The following is an 18223-nucleotide window of genomic DNA, read 5'->3' as shown; positions in this document are numbered from 1 at the left end:
TTGCGCACCCTGTGCCTGACGCGCTCTGCAGGGAGAGCCTCGACTTGAGACAACGCTTGTTGTTTATGTCCAGAAAGTGATATAAACTTGACACGGCCATGATAAAGGTTTGCGTTTGGCACAATTCATTTATCATGGAATTGCTCAATTTTATGAAAACAGCAGATTTGGATCTTGTGTGAAAGTGAAGATGCGCTCAGTCTAGAATGAGACGTGTCACCGGCACAAATGATCCACTTGATTTCAGAACAGTCTGATTGGATGAAACTGCACCTCTCAGGCACATGGACAAATCAAGCCCCCCCCCCCCCTCCTGCCCCCCACCCCCACCCTCTCTCTCTCTCTCTCTCTCTCTCTCTCTCTCTCTCTCTCTCTCTCTCTCTCTCTCTCTCCCTCTCCTTCCCAAGGTGGCTCATTCACTTTTTTTAGATGGGCACTCGGCCCCTCCTCTTTAGCCCCGACGAAATAATAGTGTGCGTTAGGCAAAATCGAACTTATTGCTTGCCAGCACTCAACGAGTCCCGTCGCCACGTTCAGAACCAGGACCATCCCGGAGTGGATCCCTCACACTTCAACAGGAAGACAAAAGCGCACCGGGGAGATACGTTTCTGCGCCGATTTGGACAGGGGGTTTTGGGCACTTTTTACGCACCTATGTTACGCACTGGGACTAACTGGATTTAGGCACACATATCGATATTTCTATATTTTATGGATTAAAACACTTTTCAGTGTAAGTAATCTTTCCGTTCTGTTTGAAAAAAACTATGAATTAGGATTATTGGTCTAAACCATATAACTAGCACCATATGCAATATTTTGCTTATTGTTTTCTCAACATTTTAAATATGACATTATTATGTTTGACACGATGATACAAATACATCTATTTCAGTGAGCTCCTCAGTGTAAACATAAAACGCAGACGCACCCAGTGATGCCGTGTTGTCCTTAGATAACCTACACTGGTGTGTCCGTCTACTGCGCGAGGCAAGTGAAATTCAAACTGGTTTGGGGTCACTCCAAAAATGAAATTAGAATAATGAATAGAGTAACCACATTATTCATATCTCGGTCAAACAAGCAGCAGGTGTTTCGATGAAGAAAAAAGTCACAAAATCGCCAGTTTAAAAGTCAACGTTTTAATTAATTCCTTTCTGAATGAAAATATCCATATTTTAGCTCTAGTAGCCGATACATTTTGTTTCATAGCGAGAAGCATCTATGAGCTTTACATACTGCTAAAAAAATCTGCTACCGTGTACACTCGTGTGATGATGCGGTCGTTTAATGACTCTTTCTTCGGATTTTATAGAAACCTTATACGACGTCTTTTAATTTACGCACATCATACTAAAACAGAAATAATCATTTGGAAACAAATATTGGGACTCTGCATATCGACCCCACAAGAAGCTTTAATAGTATATCTCTATGTAGTATAGTTAATAGTATATCTCGGTCACTGGATCGGCAGTTATTACGATATTTGCATGTCATATTAATATGATTTCCCTTGTTTCCATTGGAGTTTGGGAGATCAATATTGAGAAACAATTATATGGTTTAAGTTTAATGTATTGGTCAAAGTTTAAATCATGTCGATCCGGGTTGACTATTCATTTGTTAAAAATTCTGCACTCATGCCTAGATATTTGTTTTGTATTATATATTTTTTCATGAGGAATAGGTGGTCATTCCATCATTTATTTTCTGAAGATTGTGATATAAAATATGTTTAGCAGACAAATTTATTACAACAAACACATACAACATATGAATGCCCCAAAAGGCTAAAGAAACAAAATACATGTAAAGACCTTGTATGAGTGGTTTCCTAATGCACATTTTTATTTTTTTCCACAGATGTTACTAGATATAAAGTGTATCCTGTGGTTATATTGTCTCTGTGAAGCTGCCACCGCAACAGGTACGTTTTGATGAGCAAATGCTTATTTTGTTTCAGTCACTGCTTTATCCCTACCTCCTCCACAAATCTCCCCCTTTCATTTCCTTATGTATTCTCCTCCTCTATCCCCCTCTGTGAGTTTCAGCTAATTTAAAGTAATTTGATATGTTCACAGTCAGTTGCTGTCCGTACTCTACAGCTTATCTGCAGCAAACTGACTAATTCAATTCACTTCAATTTATTGTAGCCCAAAATCACAAATTACAAATTTGCCTCCGAGGGCTTTACAATCTGTACACATACAACACCCTCTGTCCCGGGACCTCACATGGATCTAGGAAAACCCTAAAACTGATGTGTCAGCGTTTCCTCACAGCATTAAGTAGCAGACTGTGATAATCCCCTTCCAGTCTTCTTCCTGTGAAACTTAGACAAAACTTTACCCAATGGTGAAGGTGACAGTGTTGACCACAGGCGTTTGCATCCAGAGCCCCTCTGGCCTGGCTGGCCCCCCTGGCTCTCCTGGCCCGCAGTCTCTGGGTATAGATGGACACCTTTCAATTAGACTTGGCTCCCAGTCTGGAAATAACAGCTGGTTTCACCCCTTATCCTAATAAGGCCCTCTGTTAAAGCACACACACTCATGCCTCTGGGGCTGTCCCACCAATGTTTCCATAGCATTCTCCACATTGTTCCCTGAGGGCCCCCACCCCCACCCAAAAAAAGGTGAATCTTCTTCCTCTCCACAGGTCAAAGCGTGATTCAGCCTGTTGCCATTTGCTTGTGTCTGGTATCCTGTCTGTTATCCTCTTTGCTTTGCTTCATCACATAGAAATGCAGTGAGACAGTTTAACGTTATCAGTCTAAGCAGGAGCTGAAGTCTTTACTGTGTTGTAGCCAAAATGTAAAATTGCATATCCTTACTCAGTACTACAATGTACGTGTGCGGCATCACATTTTTAGCTGAGAATAAGAGGTCAGAAGAAATAAGATACATGATATTGTCCAGTGTGTGGCGCGCTAAAGACATATTTAGTTTATTTTTATGTGCGTCTACCTGTCATCATCATGTAGCTTGAGGAGATATTATTTATGAAGGAAAACATGTTACTTGGGGCCTTAGATGAACTGATGCAACCATGAGTCCCCTGTTTTATCTTTAACTGCATACAAAGCATGCTGTACATACACTGGAGTCAGTGTTGAATGTGTTCCCACACCCAGCATTTTGAGGATGAGGTTTGACTTTCCAAGAAATATTTTCAGGCCATGATTCATGTTTGTTTTTTATGAGGCTGGGTGTAGTTGTCACAGCCTGTCAACGTTGATGAGTTGGGCAATTAATCGTCTACTTGCATCTGGTAGAATGAGAGTCAACAGAAGAGACATTTATTTGCATCAAAAAAAATAAACAAATATTACAGTGTTGGACGCATGTATATGATTTGAAAATGCATTTAACCCTTTTACTTTTTGCCTTTCAGCCTCCAACATGTTATCGATAATCAGACCGGTCACTGGATCCCTCTCAGGGAAGGTAAATCTTCCCTGCTTCTTTTCCATCATCCCAACCTCGGCACCAGCGATCAGTACCAAAGGAGCTGTCGTTTACAGCAGAGATTACTTACGGATCAAATGGACCAAAATAGATGGAGAAGTGGAATCTACAGTGCTGGTGGCACAAAATGGCGTAATCAAAATAGGCTCAAGTTACAGGAACCGCGTCTCAGTGCCCAGCCACCCTGAGGATGTTGGTGACGCCTCATTGACCATGGTCAAGTTGCGTGCCAGTGATGCGGGCACTTATCGATGTGAGGTCATGTACGGCATCGAGGACACCCAGGATACAGTTAACCTCGATGTCAACGGTGAGAAAGTCATGATCCCTCCCACGTCACACTAGAATCTAACAAGAGATTCTAAAATTGCTTCCCAGAGATACTCTCTGAACATAGAGGGTTGCTGCAAGGGTTTAATAATAGTGAAATGCAATACAAGTGGTGATAGAAATGTAAACTATGTGAGAGAACTATGGGCGCCCTTCTGCTTACTTTGATAGCAGCAGCTACCCAGTAGTTACACAGAGTAACAACAGTTTTCACTTCTTATTTTAGAGGCGATGCCCTCCTAAAAAGAGATAAACCTCTGGGTCCCTGTCCATACTGAGTACAGCAATAGTTACAGAGTTCAGCCATCGAACCCAATGAACCATTACTGCCCAAATATGGAGGGTATTACACATGTTGGTAGAACAAAATCTATGTTATGACCTCATCCATCATTGCCATCTTGGGTGTCACCTTGACAGAGTGGGGCGCTCAGTGGGTGTTACAAAGCTTTTTTACTTTTCCTAAGTAATATAATAATATGAGTAAATCCCTACTCACATTTACACAAATGTAAAATGATGTACATGACGATGCAACAGTTCAGTACTCCCCTTGAGTGATGGGTGATGACCAGGCTTTACCAGTGGCATTATGTGCACTCTACACGTTACTTGATAAGTAGTTTGGGAGATATATCTCATGTTTTGCGGATGTAGAAAACATGGGTGGGGTGGGAGGATACTGGAATAGTCATGTTTCTTTCTGGTTTCCAATCTGAACAACCTCTTTTCCAACGATTTGCCATGTTAATTAAGCCCATCATTGATATCTTGTTATATTGTTTACTGCCCACACATATGGGGATTTCAGGGCCATGACATCATTGACTGTTATCTCTTTTATTTGTGGTTCTCTTTTTGGTTTATTGCTAAATCCCCCCTTTCCAAAGAAGCTGAGAGGCTCAATTGGTTCAACCATTATGAGTGCTTTTGAAGACATTTCATATTTTTACAGCACAGAAACTCGCTGATGAATTTCAGATCACTACGTTCATGTTCCTATACAAAACTAAGCTTTCTGATGGTAATTTCTTTTCTTCAATTTGTTTCCAGGTGTTGTGTTTCACTACCGTGCAAGCACCAGCAGATACACTTTGGATTACCAAAATGCTGTCCAAACCTGTCAAAACATGGGAGCAACTATTGCTACATTTGACCAACTGAAAGCAGCTTATGAGGATGGCTTTGATCAATGTGATGCCGGCTGGATTGCTGACCAGACAGTGAGGTTAGCTGTGTTTTTATTGACTGGCACAAAGTCATTTGTTTTAAACGTCCCTGCAATTCAATTATGTATTTTTAAATACTTTTGCTGAAAGGTAGAATGATGTGACCGATGTGTTATAATACCTCATTGTTTTTCTATCTGCAAAGATACCCAATTACAAAGCCGAGGAAGGGCTGCTATGGAAACCTACTGACTAAACCTGGTGTTAGATCATATGGGACCAGGAAACTGACGAACACCTATGATGTATACTGTTACGCAGACAAACTTGATGGTGAGTCAATCACAAAATTAGGTTGTTCTTGTTTTAACCAATGCTGATGTCCTTTAGAGCAGTTAATCCCAAAGACTAAATCGTGGCCCAGCGGTGGTTTGCAGGAGATTTTATTAGGGTCGGCAAATACATTTGCAGAACTGCTTCAATAGCTTTTTATTTTACATGTTTACCTTTAGTGCACATTTGAGTCACATGACACAACCTAAATGTTGCAGTAGAGAAATTGAAATACAAATGGTCAGATTTGCTCACAAATGTGCTCTTCTCACGATTTATTGATAGAGCTGATGGTCATTTGGGTTGTGTTGTTTTGTTTTTTTTTTAAAAAGTAGGTCCCCGGTTTAAAAAGTTTGGAAAATATTGTTTTCGATGCTGACACACCCTCTGAAATGACTAAACCTCAAAACGATCACAGTGCCAAAGCAAATTACTTTTACAGCTCACGCTATGGAAACACACTTAATTGTTTTCTTTGAATCCTGCTTTGGTGATAATTTGTAATATTTTATATATTTTCCTGCTTCAAACAATTTAACATATGTAGAAAAGGAGTTGGCTCTCAACAATATGACCCTAAAGCAATCATTGAAATGTATTCTTCACCAAAATGGGATTTGAAAAAGTCAGTAACCAAAATGTGATCATTTCATAACCCTTTGCCTGTCTGTTCATTATTCTGTCTGTTACTACTGATGGACTAAACTCCATTCCACAGCACTTTTATCAGCGTTAACGTCACTCAAGAAGGATGTTTACTTGACACTTCTTTAACTCCAGTCAGCCATTTGTAGTTGCTACAGTACATAATATAAGTTAAAATGTGAGGATCAATTAGATGTAAATATAAAGCCATCGTGATATTTGTATTGTTAGTGGTATGAACATACGTAGACAATATGTAGACTATTTGTGGAGTTCTTCATGTCTCTTGTCTGCCGTTTAGAGGGATGACATGTCTGGATGGAAAGCATCTCCTAAACGTAATGTCATTATAACTAAATGGGATGGAAGCAACATGGGATATTTGAAACAATTATGAATACATCCAAGACTAACTAAAAACATAGATTGGTTTCAACTAACATCTTGCCTTTCATTTATATTATCCTGCATAAAAAGACAAATATTCATAGTTACCTTAGTGCAGTGACCTTTCTGAAGGTAAGACCCTGACACGAAAAAAATGAGGCAAGTCAGGAAACACATCTTGTTCACTCCCCCCGAGAGGAAACCTAACATCCAGTACAGACACATTCATTGACAGGCTAGGCACATTGTCTGCATTGCTATCCCACCTCAGATTAAAATAATGAATGAACTACTGTTGTCCTAAATATGATTGGTGGGAGATGTTTTGGGTCTGTGCCCTGCACAGCTGTGACTTTGTCAGCTGTTTTTTTGACAATGTCTCTTCGAAAAGGTCAAACTGATCTAAAAATGTTAAGATTACTCCAGATGATATGCCTTTGAGCTCTCTTTTCATTTTAAGTTATTTAAAATTAAATACAGAATGGCTGTTCTTCTGTTAGTGATACAACACTGATTAATACCGCTGTTTGTTGAATAGGTTGAACAGTAAATCGCTACCTTTGATGTCTGCTTACTTAGAGTCATCAGAATGTGTGCCATGATCAGGGATAATTTCTTGCCATATTGCCTTTCATTCAAGCTTTTTCTTGACTATTCATTGCACTTTTACCATTTTTATTTCAGGGGAAGTGTACTATTCTCCTGTGACCCAAAAGATGACTTTTGAGGAGGCAAGTGCAGAATGTAAAATGAGGAATTCTGTCCTGGCGTCCCCTGGCCAACTCCATGCTGCCTGGCGACAAGGTCTAGACAGATGTGACTATGGCTGGCTCTCTGATGGCAGTGTACGACACCCTGTTGCAATACCCAGAATGCAGTGTGGGCGAGGCCTGCTTGGCGTCAGGACCATGTACCGCTACAGAAACCAGACTGGCTTCCCAGAACCAACTAAGAAGTTTGGAGCTTACTGTTTTAAAGGTAAACTCACTCACATCTTGATGTGTTTGGTATATTTACAGTATGGCATGGAGCAAAATGTTACCTGCATTAGTCGGGTCCTATAGGTTATACATATTTTGGTTGAGACAGTCACAGATCATTCACTGTCAAAACCAGGCCTGGACTGTGAGAAGCTATGATCTCATCTCGTATTCACGTCTGCTTCCCCACCCTTTAATTGAATGCCCCGTTGTACACATTTCCACATCTGAACCAGACCAGCATTTTGAAAAGCTTACAACCTGTCTCATATTTTGTCCATTGTCCTGGAGGAATGATTTTCTTTTGATCATTGCATGTTGCATGACAGTCTGGTCGAGCAGCTTGCAGTGTGCAATTAAACTAACTGTCTCACATTTTGGCATCATGCACATTTCTGTGGCAACACAAATTTGCCAATAGGAGAGTATAATAATAGTGGTAAAAACTTCTTGTAAATGGGAAACACAGCTCTTATTCTAACCATATCTGTGCTTTCTGTCTAATCAAAGCTCCTTAAGCTTTATCCTTATAAAACAAACTCACTTGCCGTCAATTGTGTATTCTGTAAAGTTTTTTTATTGTCTTTAGACTTGCTTGTATCAAACTATAGTGATTACTGACTATGGGAAGACAGGAAAACATAGCTATCTAGCCTTATAAATAGTGACACTTCATGGTTCACCGGATGTTCGAGGAATTATTCTAATCCTTCCTCACGGAGTGATCTTAACTAATCAGTATCCCCAGGGAAAAAACAAACGACAAATGAGAGTCACTATCTAAAGAAGCAGCAAAAGTAACTAATACCTCACCTGTCAGCCTTTTTAGTCTCGCTATCTAACTCTCTTTTCGCCTTTCTCGTTTCGTTTCCGCTGTCAGCTTGCCCTCTGTCATTCTCACTTGTACTTATCAGAGCAGACGTTTGGATAATGGACAAAGCTACTGCTGGACTTCTAAATTCAGTCATCCTCGGTGACCCCTGACCTGGCCTTTCCATCTTTACAAATGAGAGGTTGGGCGGATAAGCCTTCCCCTGCCTGGCAATTTGTTGCCCCTGAGCTATGCTAGCTCTTGCAGTGATAAGTCCCGATAGAGTTCAGAGGGCACACAAACAGGCCACCCTCACCTCCTGCTCTGTGTACTCCATGTCAGCTCTCTCGGTCCTGTTGTATTTACGCCCCGTCTAAGTGCTTTTCAAGTACCCTTGTTTAGTTGGAATCACTCCATCATTTCCTGCACACAATAATAACTCACAAAAAATATTTAAACCTACGTCAGTTAGACTACACAGAAAGGAAGTTCGTGCAGAGGGGAAACAGGGATAGTTGGTCTCTGCAATAGCACGAAGAAAACAAAAGCCTCACTAACAGCGTCGGTGAGATAATGCAGTCTGCGAGAGCAGGCCCCTTTTTTCCTGAAGGAAAAATGTGTCTCACGCCTTACATCAGTGATAGTTTCATGAAGAAAAAGGGCTAGTACGTAATGGTCAACAGCTGGCTTTACACAGTCTGTCTGTGCCAGCGAGGAAAGCTTTCTAAGTTTCTGTTTATGGGTGTGTGTAAATGAGAGAGCACGGGAGGACAGAGAGGCGGGGAGGAGAAGGAGGGAGGGGGGGGCGTGAAGAAGTTAAAATGGATTAACTCACAAATAAAACCTTAAGAAAAAGTAGAAAAGTCCTTAGAAAGCATTTAAATACCATCACTGATATATGAAAACTTAAAACCAGGGACTGCTGCTTGATGATAGGACAAAAGAAATGTAAACACTTACCAATGCCCATAGTAAAAGAGAGGACAAACACAGTTAAGGCAACTCTATCAAAACCACTACAACTCAAGATTACTTTGAGTTTATACCCTGTTTAATTCCTCTGTTACAGCCACATGAGTGCTTTCAGGCAGTGTCGGAAATGTTTAAAGTGCACTTACTTTTTCGCAAAAAATAGAACACTTTGAAAATGACTTCATTTGCCACGAGATGATGGCAAACTATCAAGTTTCATTCAGACTATTAAATGTAAAATCAGCATGATAATCAACAAGATAAATTAGGTTATTTGCCAAAAGTGGTGCAGATGAAAACTTTGTTCCATAACTCAGTATTGTTTCCACTGTTAATGTTATCGTTAAAGTGCAGGTTATAAACAACATTCAGACTTAGAAGAGGAAACTTCTAAAAAACGTTTAACTCTGGCTACTTCAATGTAAAATGTCACCCTGTTTTTGCAGCTGTGGTATATGACTCTGTGACTGATTTAATTAAATTTTTGTTTTTCCACTTATGTGTGCTTCTTAGGAAGGTCTATGGTGATCAACCAGACGTCTTTTGTGGACATGTCTATGATAGAAATCCTCAACACCACCATCAACTCCACCACCTCCATCCCTTTACTGGAGAGTAGCGCCACGACACTAACCTCAGCATCTGAAAGTGTGTCGGAGGAAGAAGAATCTCCAGACTCTGCAGTGCCTACAAATCCTCCATCTATGTTCTCTACCAGTATGACTCCAACTCGCCTCAGTCCAACAGGCGACGAAGAAGAATTGATCACCACAGATTCACCCACCATAAAAGAGGAACATGAAGACAATGATGATGGAACATTGGATGCAGACTTTAATGTTGATGACTTTGTAAGTGAAAATGTAACCCATTTGGAATCTGTTCCCCACCGGGGTGACACATTCTCAAAGCCCCAACACACAACAGACAACCCTGCCTTCGAGGAGCCGGACGATCAGTCAATAATTGAGATCAGCACAATTCAACCTGATGTCCGCATGCCAGATGTCTCTCTCAGCACAGACCCCATGTTTGCAAAAGGGAACACTGAGGAAACTATTCTGGATGATCTGATCACCGGAGCAATGACCGACACTCCCACAGAATCAACTGAACTGACCAGCGAGGAGGTGTTCAGCTCCCCAGATTCATACTCAACTAATTGGCATCATTCAACAACAACATTACCAGACTATGATGAGATTGAGACTGTGTTTGCGGTAGAAGGACTGCCACCTACTCCGCCACCCAAACAAGACCTCTCATCCAGCCCATTAGACACCGCTAGTATTATTGATGGAAAAACAACCCCTTCAGCCACTACCTCTGACACCATTGACACCACCTATATATGTAACACCCAACCCGGCAGTGAGGTGGAGATCACCACCACAGAACCACCAAAGACTACCAGCACTGCCAGACAAAGCACATCTAAAATGCAGGATGTAGAGACACCTGCTATCGTCCCCAAGGATGAGGCCACACTTGGGGCCACACCAGGCAGCACTGCCCCGATTGACATTGGAATCTCATCTGAGGATATGACATCATCAACAAGTGTCCATATCTTTGATGAGTTCACCAGACAGGTGCCAGAGCACAGCGGCGACTACTTGACAGAGTTCGACACAGTAACAGAGATGGGCAGAGAGTACTTTACATCTGCTACCATTGCTTCAGCAGTGGCTGACAAGACCACCACTCCTGGTGCAGTGGTTGCTGATGTACCATCCATCCAAGGGACGGCTATCATTGAGAATGTATCAGGTGAGCTACAACATCAATTTTACTTTTTATTCAGTACAAACGGTTCTAATTCAAGTGTAATTCAGATTTTGTTGTGCATATAGGAAATGGTGTTATTTTATCTTTATTTAGCACAATAATGAAATGGTAAAAAAAAAAATTGAATGAGGGCCTATCTGCTTGTAATTTACTGAATGAAGTGTAACAAGTTCTGCAATTTGGTCTATCCACGTGTCCATTTTATTTGAGGGGAATACGAATTTGTTGTATTTGTTGCTTTATTTTCTTTCACTATTTGTTGCAAGTTGTTGCGCGTTGCTTGTTGAAAATGTGATATCTCTCATGAATAGTGTTGCAGTCTTTATCATGAAGTTGGATTGTACAGTAGCTGGGAGTTGGTGGGAGGCCGTGCTGTCCAGGGTGCTGAAGTAGGGAGAACAATTGATTGAGACTGCCAGGGAAATGTATAGTGGTCGGATTCAACACATCATATAATGTAAATACAGCAAAGGCAATATATCAAGCAAGCTCAAATCAAGGCTCAAACAAATACTACTATTGACCTTTTTTATTGTATGACTTTTATTCTTAAAACATGTGGCAAACGTAGTGCCAATTGCAATCTACACAGGCAGTTACAGGGTACTGGTACATGTTTGCATGGTGAGTCAATTATTTGCATGTAAGTTCTTCCACAATTTACCAAGTTAAAGTGTTTTATTTTTTGATTCCCTCAGGCTCATGTCTGTGTGTGTTCTCAGCTGCTGAAGGATTGAATTACCTTAGGGGTTCCTTTGTCTGTCCAGCTGCTTCACTATAAAACATGATCTACTCATGCTATAATCAAATCATAATTATATAATCCTTCTTTCTGCTTATTTGTGACAATACAGGAATGATTAATAACATTGTCCTATATGTTAATAATGTTAATGTATTTAATGACAGAAAATTAAGAAATTTCAAATACATATTTTGGCCACGACTTTTTAGGTCAACAGCGGTCTCACATGCAAACAGCAGCTGCATCATTTTTTGTTCCTTTAATTTGCTCTCCATCTCAGCTGCAAACATTGCTATAGTGACTCATTCCTCGCCCCTGAAGAGCAGCTCTTGTTGGAGGAGATAGATCTGTTGAATTGGAAAGGATACACGTGAAAGCATTAGTTGTTTGGCAGTTTTTCAGAATTTGGTCTTGCTCTGGGGATAGGTGCTACTCTAGGTTATACACATTGTCTGCTCATTAACACGGTGTATGGTGTGGTCAGTTTTGTTGCCAAGAGCACAGATTACATAACTTGTATGTGTGTGTGTGCGTGTGTGTGTGTGTGTGTGTGTGTGTGTGTGTGTGTGTGTGTGTGTGTGTGTGTAGGTGTGTGTGTGTGTGTGTGTGTGTGTGTGCATGTACAGTATTGTATGTGAAAGAGATGAAAAATAGTCCTGTGTATTTGTATGCATTTTGTGTATTTGTACTGCAAATCACTATGCGTTTGCAGTATTTCTCTCATTCTGTTTGCATGCCCCATCGTACTGAGAGCCAGCCTGGCAATAACAGAGATGTGTTGGCAGTCTACCTGAGTAAGCATAGATGCCTGTCTTTGGCACAGACTGGACACCACCTCAAGAGGTGATGTCACGGCTAACGCGAAGCTGTCCCTCTTCATGAGGACAGCTGAAGGCTGCCGGACCAAAGCAAGTGATTATAGCTCCTTTTACTGCTACATCATGTAATGTGGCTCGGCTGAGGCCCTTCAGGACTCTTTCTGCACTCCCAGTCTGGGCTTGTGGAAAGTATTGTGACACAGTGAGAACTGTGTTGTCTGGCTGCATGGCAACAAAGTGCCTAGTAATAATAATGAATGGATATTTAGTGTTGATCATATCTGTCAATGTTATTGTCATGCATTTTTGATTAATTGAAGAGAATTAAATAGTTTATGTGATGATCCTCTGAGGCTTTCCAACCACATATGTCCCAAAACAATACAGAACCACTAACAGTACGTTCTTATTGTGATAAAAAGAACTGTTTAACATGCAATTTAATAAGACTGAAATCTCATTTATCCACTACATACTTAATGTGTGTACAATCGCTCAATAAACTGTACTATGTATCTTTTCGGAACTATAATTACCACTTCACTTTCTGAGAAGCAGATTGGTTGGAAACACCTTTCCACGGTAACTTGTGCCAACCTCACGTGACCAAATTATGATTTTTGAGCGAATGTAGACTTACACTTACATTGAAGCATTGTTGACGTTATGGAGTTGTCCGTTATTGTCTGTGATGCATGTTCTTGTCACAGCCGTATTTTATTGTGTGATACTTTAGCTGGCATAGTGTTTGCATAATATAATACTGGAAATAGAATGCATTTCTCATACTATAGGTTTCATACTAAGGTTTTTGGCGTACTAAAGCTACCTATGCGTATTATTGGATATTTTTTAAAAGTTTGGACAACTTTTATTATTAGTCCATTAATGGGACACACTTTTAACTTTAAAGGGAATTAAATGCTGCTTCAGTGTTAAACTAAATAAATAGCAGACGGCTGCTAACATCTGAAATAATTTAATGTGTGGACCTCTAGATAATATAGGGAGTTGACACTATACCATGAATTATTCTACATTATAATGTTTTCCGAAAGAATAATCCTACAGTGCATATTACCTTTGTGATGGTATACTATGTTTTAAAAATTGGACATACATGTTTTAGTTCAACCCTTCCATTATATTTTTTTTTATATTAGTGCCTTTCCTGTCCAGACTTTGTTAACATTGTTGAAAGACTTGGCAAAGTCTATGTTCGAATGGCTTATTAATAGTATTTACTTTTCACATAAATTTCGAATAAATAGCTTTGAATTATGGTTTCAATTGGGGTTTAGACACAAACATGTTGGAGAGTGATTTATTTGCAATGTTTTGCAATGTTTGTTTATTTCAAATAACAATTTAACACAGATATTCAAGTTCATCTTTCACTTCAAGTTTTCTTGTAATCCATTGGCTTAATAGCAGATGCAGCATGAGTTAAGGTAATACATACAGTATTTGGGCACAGAACTCCTCAATGTGTTGATGCTTTTTAGTTAGACCCTCTCTGCAAGGTAAAGATCCATGTCTCTTAATGTGTGTAACACTGGCTTTTCATCAAACATTAGTTGTCTCTTACTCTTAACCCTAAACCTCAATGCTAAGTTAACTGTATTGACATCACTAGGGCTAGTTTCTAAGACTTGACAAAGCTGCTTCCACAGTGACGGTCTAGAGCCACAAAAGTCATGTAGTGTGTTAAACAAAATTTAATTTGATAGAAAAAAGAAAACAGCACCTCCTATGTGTATGATAGTGTGACTTTTGATATTATGATGGCGTACCTACCACTCCCAGGACTTAAGAAATACAATATTTTTTTTGTTAGCTTTTTCTTTGTTTTTTAATCCATAAACTTTGCTCTCAGTTTCATTGCAATCAAACTGTTCTTTTCTATTGTCTTTCCAGTTGAACAGGCTCTACTGCCACAAGATTCTCAGTCTCCCCCTCTACCAGTTGTGCCTGACCATCCCACGCCCTCCATAGCTGATGGTGAGCCAATCCAGCAGAGTGGTGATCTAGACCTTTCCTCCCAAACATCTGTAACTATCTCTCCAACTGTGAGCTTTATAAATGGTAAACACAAGATCACACTAGAGCCACAGACCACAGAAGAAAAAGAGGCCAAAGGTACCCAGATTTTGACAAATGTGACAAGTCTGGGAGCAAGCGATGAATTAACCACAGTGTTTGATGAAAGTTGGACCTATCTCCCTGTTGATAGCTTAACTGAATCTACAGAGGAACAGAGTGAAATGCTGGCTTCTCCAGAGATCCCAGATGTTGATGAGTATGACACTGATATAATCCCAATAGTTGAATCTACACCTCCTCACATACTCCCTGAAGAGGATGAGTTGATCATAAAGGACCTTACACATACAGACACAACCTCTGTTTCATCCTCAACAGTGGAGGAAACAGTATCAAAAAGTACACAAAAACCAGGATTGGGCCCAGCTCACACAGTTGCCACAGAGGGGATGAGTGATGTCACATCCACCTCCGACGACTTTGTTCCTACGGTAACACCAGCTGAGCCACATATCACCAAAGCAACTAACGAAACCCAAACCCCAAAGACTGAAGAGGAAACCACCTCTGTCATCAGCACATCTGTACAAGAAGAGGCAGGCGAGTCAGGGAGGACTCCCACCTATGTCAAAAAGGACTCAGAAGTGACTCAGACAGATAAGGCTAAGGACCAATCCCCTGTTACTTCTTCAACTAAACTTTACACAGCCAGCGATAAAGCAGAGACCACAGAGAACATAAAGAGCACATCTGCCACTCCAGCTGCTGAAGAGAGTACTCAGTTACAGACTGTGTACACTCCCTCCTCTACTGACCCTGAAGGGAAAACATCAACAACAAGTGACTCACAAAGCTCCACTCAAGATGAGCAGGGAGGAAAAGAGACCCAAGCCCCTAAAGAATTTGCCTTCATCTCAACAGCTCCATCAGTATCTCGTGGTTCAGCCTCTCCTGCACAGACAGCCAAGACTGAGATACAACCATCAGCATCTGTAGGACCTATCCTGGCTGAAACTTCACCTGACATGGTCACAAATCAAGGTAGGAGTTCGATCAGCAAAATTCCTTCCGTTTCACCGACTGAGCCATTTGCGATTGATGCAATGTCTACAACAAAGGAAGAAGCTTCAGGTGTTGATACAGTAAACAGGTTTACAACCAGCCCAGCATCACATACATCTGCTGTGAATGCAACGTCTTTAAGTTTAAGTTCTACAAATACAACAGAGAGTAAAGTAACATCACAAACGGCAGACAGAGATAAAACATCAATTTCTGCCAATGGTGAGTCGGACAAATTTTCATCACCCACCACTATCCATGAGCAGAGGAAAAAAGATGAGACAAACACTCCTGCTTCTTATGAATCCATTGCAACAACTGCCTCCCCCTTATACAGTGCTATTGAAATGATCAAGACAACAATGGCCTCATTCACTGACTATTTCACTCAGCACTCCTCACAGAGCACATCACTAATGATTGAATTACCTAAGGAAACCACTGCTGTCACAAATGAGGAGACTTCAGTAGATCAAACTTCCTCATCTGTGACCACCTTGTATGAAAGGACACAAAAACCAGCAGCTTCTGTACAACCAAGCACATCTGCTCATACTGGTGCGACAAAGACTATCTCAATGCCAACCTCCACAGATGAAGACACTTCAGGCAAACAGATAACTGAACGATTAAGTAAAGAGTTTGTAACATCGACAGCCTCCTCATTGTTTATCACTGAGACACCAGCAGCACAAGTCACAGTTCAGTCAGAAAGCCTATCAGCCACGTCAACGACTAACACGAAAGATGACAGTTCTGTTTTCAATCCTAAAGATGAAGATATGTTGGATGACAAAATACCACACATGTCTACTCAGAGATCCATTGTTCCAGAATCATCTTCTCTGGACAGCACTGGTACACCAAAAACAGAAATGTTACCTAAAACACAAGAGAGTGTAACCACAAGTCAGACTGAGAAAGTATCAATCATAGCAGACCCGCATTTTACTTACCCAACTACAAACGAAGAGAGCTCCAGTGAACCAACAACTGAGATTTCAGATGAGGAGACATTAAGTGTCACTGCTTCCTCAATGCTCAGCACGGATGAATCGGAATCTCTTGCATCTGCTATTGTAACCCCTGCTTTTACAACAATAACTTCTTCTCCATTCCTTTCTGAAAGGCTGTATGAAAGGACAAGTGTGTTGGTGCATACAGTACCTCCAGAAACAAGCTCTGAACTTGACTCCAAAGATGAAAATAGTTCAAGTTATCAAAAAACTGTTCTACCCAGCAAAGAGACTGCAGCTTCCGCAGCCTCCTCTTTTCCACTTGAGAAACAAGACAGCAATGTAACAGATCAGACAGAGAAGTCTTCAGTTGCTTCTACTAATGATCAGTCTGAGAAAAGTTCTGTTCTCACTCCAACTGATGAAGATAGCTCAGTAGACCAGACCAATGACATGTTCTCTCAAATCTATTCAACTACCTCTTTTCTGTACAGCACTAAAAAAACAACAGTAATGGCAATTGAAAAAACAGAAAGTAGTGTCAGAGAAGGAACAAAAATACCAACATCTTCAGGAGAATCATCAGTTTCTTCAGTTTCCGACATGATCACATCAAGCCCAAAAACTCAAAGCAAAAGTTCCAGGGTCACTCTCGCAAATGAAGTTGGCTCAAATGACCAAACCCCTGATATGTTCACTCCAACTTCATCTGTAACAGGTTCATCTTCTCTCTTCCGGACTGACGCACCAACAGCAATGTTACCTGGAACAACAGAAAGTCTTGAAACAGATAAGACCAAACTGCTATCACTTACTGAACAACCATCGGTTTCTCCCATCTCTGATGAGACACTCATGAGCTCGATAACAGTGTCTCCAAGTCTGGCATCTGTTGTGTCATCTGTTGTTACAGATATTGAGGGTAAAGAAATCATGAGTGGAACTTCAATGGCGGAGTCTGTTTCTTCCGTCAGCGGATCAACCATGAAACCTAAAACATCATCATTTCCCCTTACAACAGATTCAGAGGGTTCTGGAGATGACATTGAAGACTCTTTCAGTACAGCAACAACTGTTTCTTCATTGCAGAGTACAGTGTTACCATCAGTTACAGCTCCTCATCAAGCTGAAACAAGTGCTACTTCACGATCAGCAGTTACTGTAGCTTCATCCCTCTACAGTACTGAGAAGCCAACATCAGAGTCTCCTGAAACAAAAGAGAATGGAACCAGAAGTAAGACTGGGAAAATATCAGCTACACCAGAGACCTCATTTGTTACAGCTAACATATCTCTTTACAGCACTGAGGCACCATCAAGAACATCTCCTGTTACATCCTCAGCTAGTTCAGACATGAAGGATGATGAGATTAGTACTGAATTTACAATGGTGGAGTCCATTCCTTCATTCAGTGGATCAAGCATGAAAGCAGAAACAGCATCATTCCCCATTACTACGGAGAGTTCTGGAGACGGCACTGATGAGTTTATTACAGACCATGTTATTACAGCAACTACTGTTCCTTCATTGTGGAGTACAGAGTCACCATCAGTGACACCGTCACATCAAACTGAAACAAGTGATACTCTAAAATCAGCTGTTACTGTAGCTTCATCCCTCTACAGTACTGAAAAAACAACATCAGAGTCACCATCAGTGATACCGTCACATCAAACTGAAACAAGTGAAACTTCAAAATCAGCTGTTACTGTAGCTT

The 18223-nt window shown here is 40.7% G+C and overlaps 2 protein-coding genes across 2 annotated transcripts in view; both read left to right on the top strand.

Annotated features, from left to right (window-relative positions):
• The first annotated feature begins 2355 nt into the window (after positions 1-2355).
• The window catches only part of vcana (versican a), a 38742-nt gene continuing 22874 nt past the window's right edge, over positions 2356-18223 (top strand). Inside the window, exons 1-5 of the mRNA XM_068605007.1 lie at positions 2356-2449; positions 3394-3777; positions 4851-5025; positions 5172-5299; positions 7016-7309. Of these exons, the coding sequence (XP_068461108.1) occupies positions 2356-2449; positions 3394-3777; positions 4851-5025; positions 5172-5299; positions 7016-7309 (1075 nt within the window). The remainder of the gene's footprint in view (positions 2450-3393; positions 3778-4850; positions 5026-5171; positions 5300-7015; positions 7310-18223) is intronic.
• On the top strand, positions 9616-18061 carry LOC137805154 (uncharacterized). The gene is made up of 4 exons (XM_068604950.1): positions 9616-10864; positions 14363-15529; positions 17420-17475; positions 17939-18061. The coding sequence occupies exons 1-4, from the start codon at positions 9616-9618 to the stop codon at positions 18059-18061; spliced, it is 2595 nt and encodes an 864-aa protein (XP_068461051.1).

This window comes from Clinocottus analis, unplaced genomic scaffold, assembly GCF_023055335.1.
Source record: "Clinocottus analis isolate CAN_PGR_092001 unplaced genomic scaffold, fCliAna1.0.p SCAF_7, whole genome shotgun sequence".
Taxonomy (NCBI): Eukaryota; Metazoa; Chordata; class Actinopteri; order Perciformes; family Cottidae; genus Clinocottus; species Clinocottus analis.
The sequence above is the reverse complement of the archived record's forward strand: the minus strand, read 5'-3'. Positions and strand labels throughout refer to the sequence as shown.

Bases quoted from the DNA above. Each gene is read 5' to 3' on its own strand.
- LOC137805154 (XM_068604950.1), top strand. From the start codon at position 9,616: ATGGTGATCAACCAGACGTCTTTTGTGGACATGTCTATGATAGAAATC. The intron at 10,865-14,362 runs GTGAGCTACAAC...TTGTCTTTCCAG, and splicing joins TATCATTGAGAATGTATCAG to TTGAACAGGCTCTACTGCCA. The intron at 17,476-17,938 runs GTCAGCGGATCA...GCATGAAAGCAG, and splicing joins TGGCGGAGTCTGTTTCTTCC to AAACAGCATCATTCCCCATT.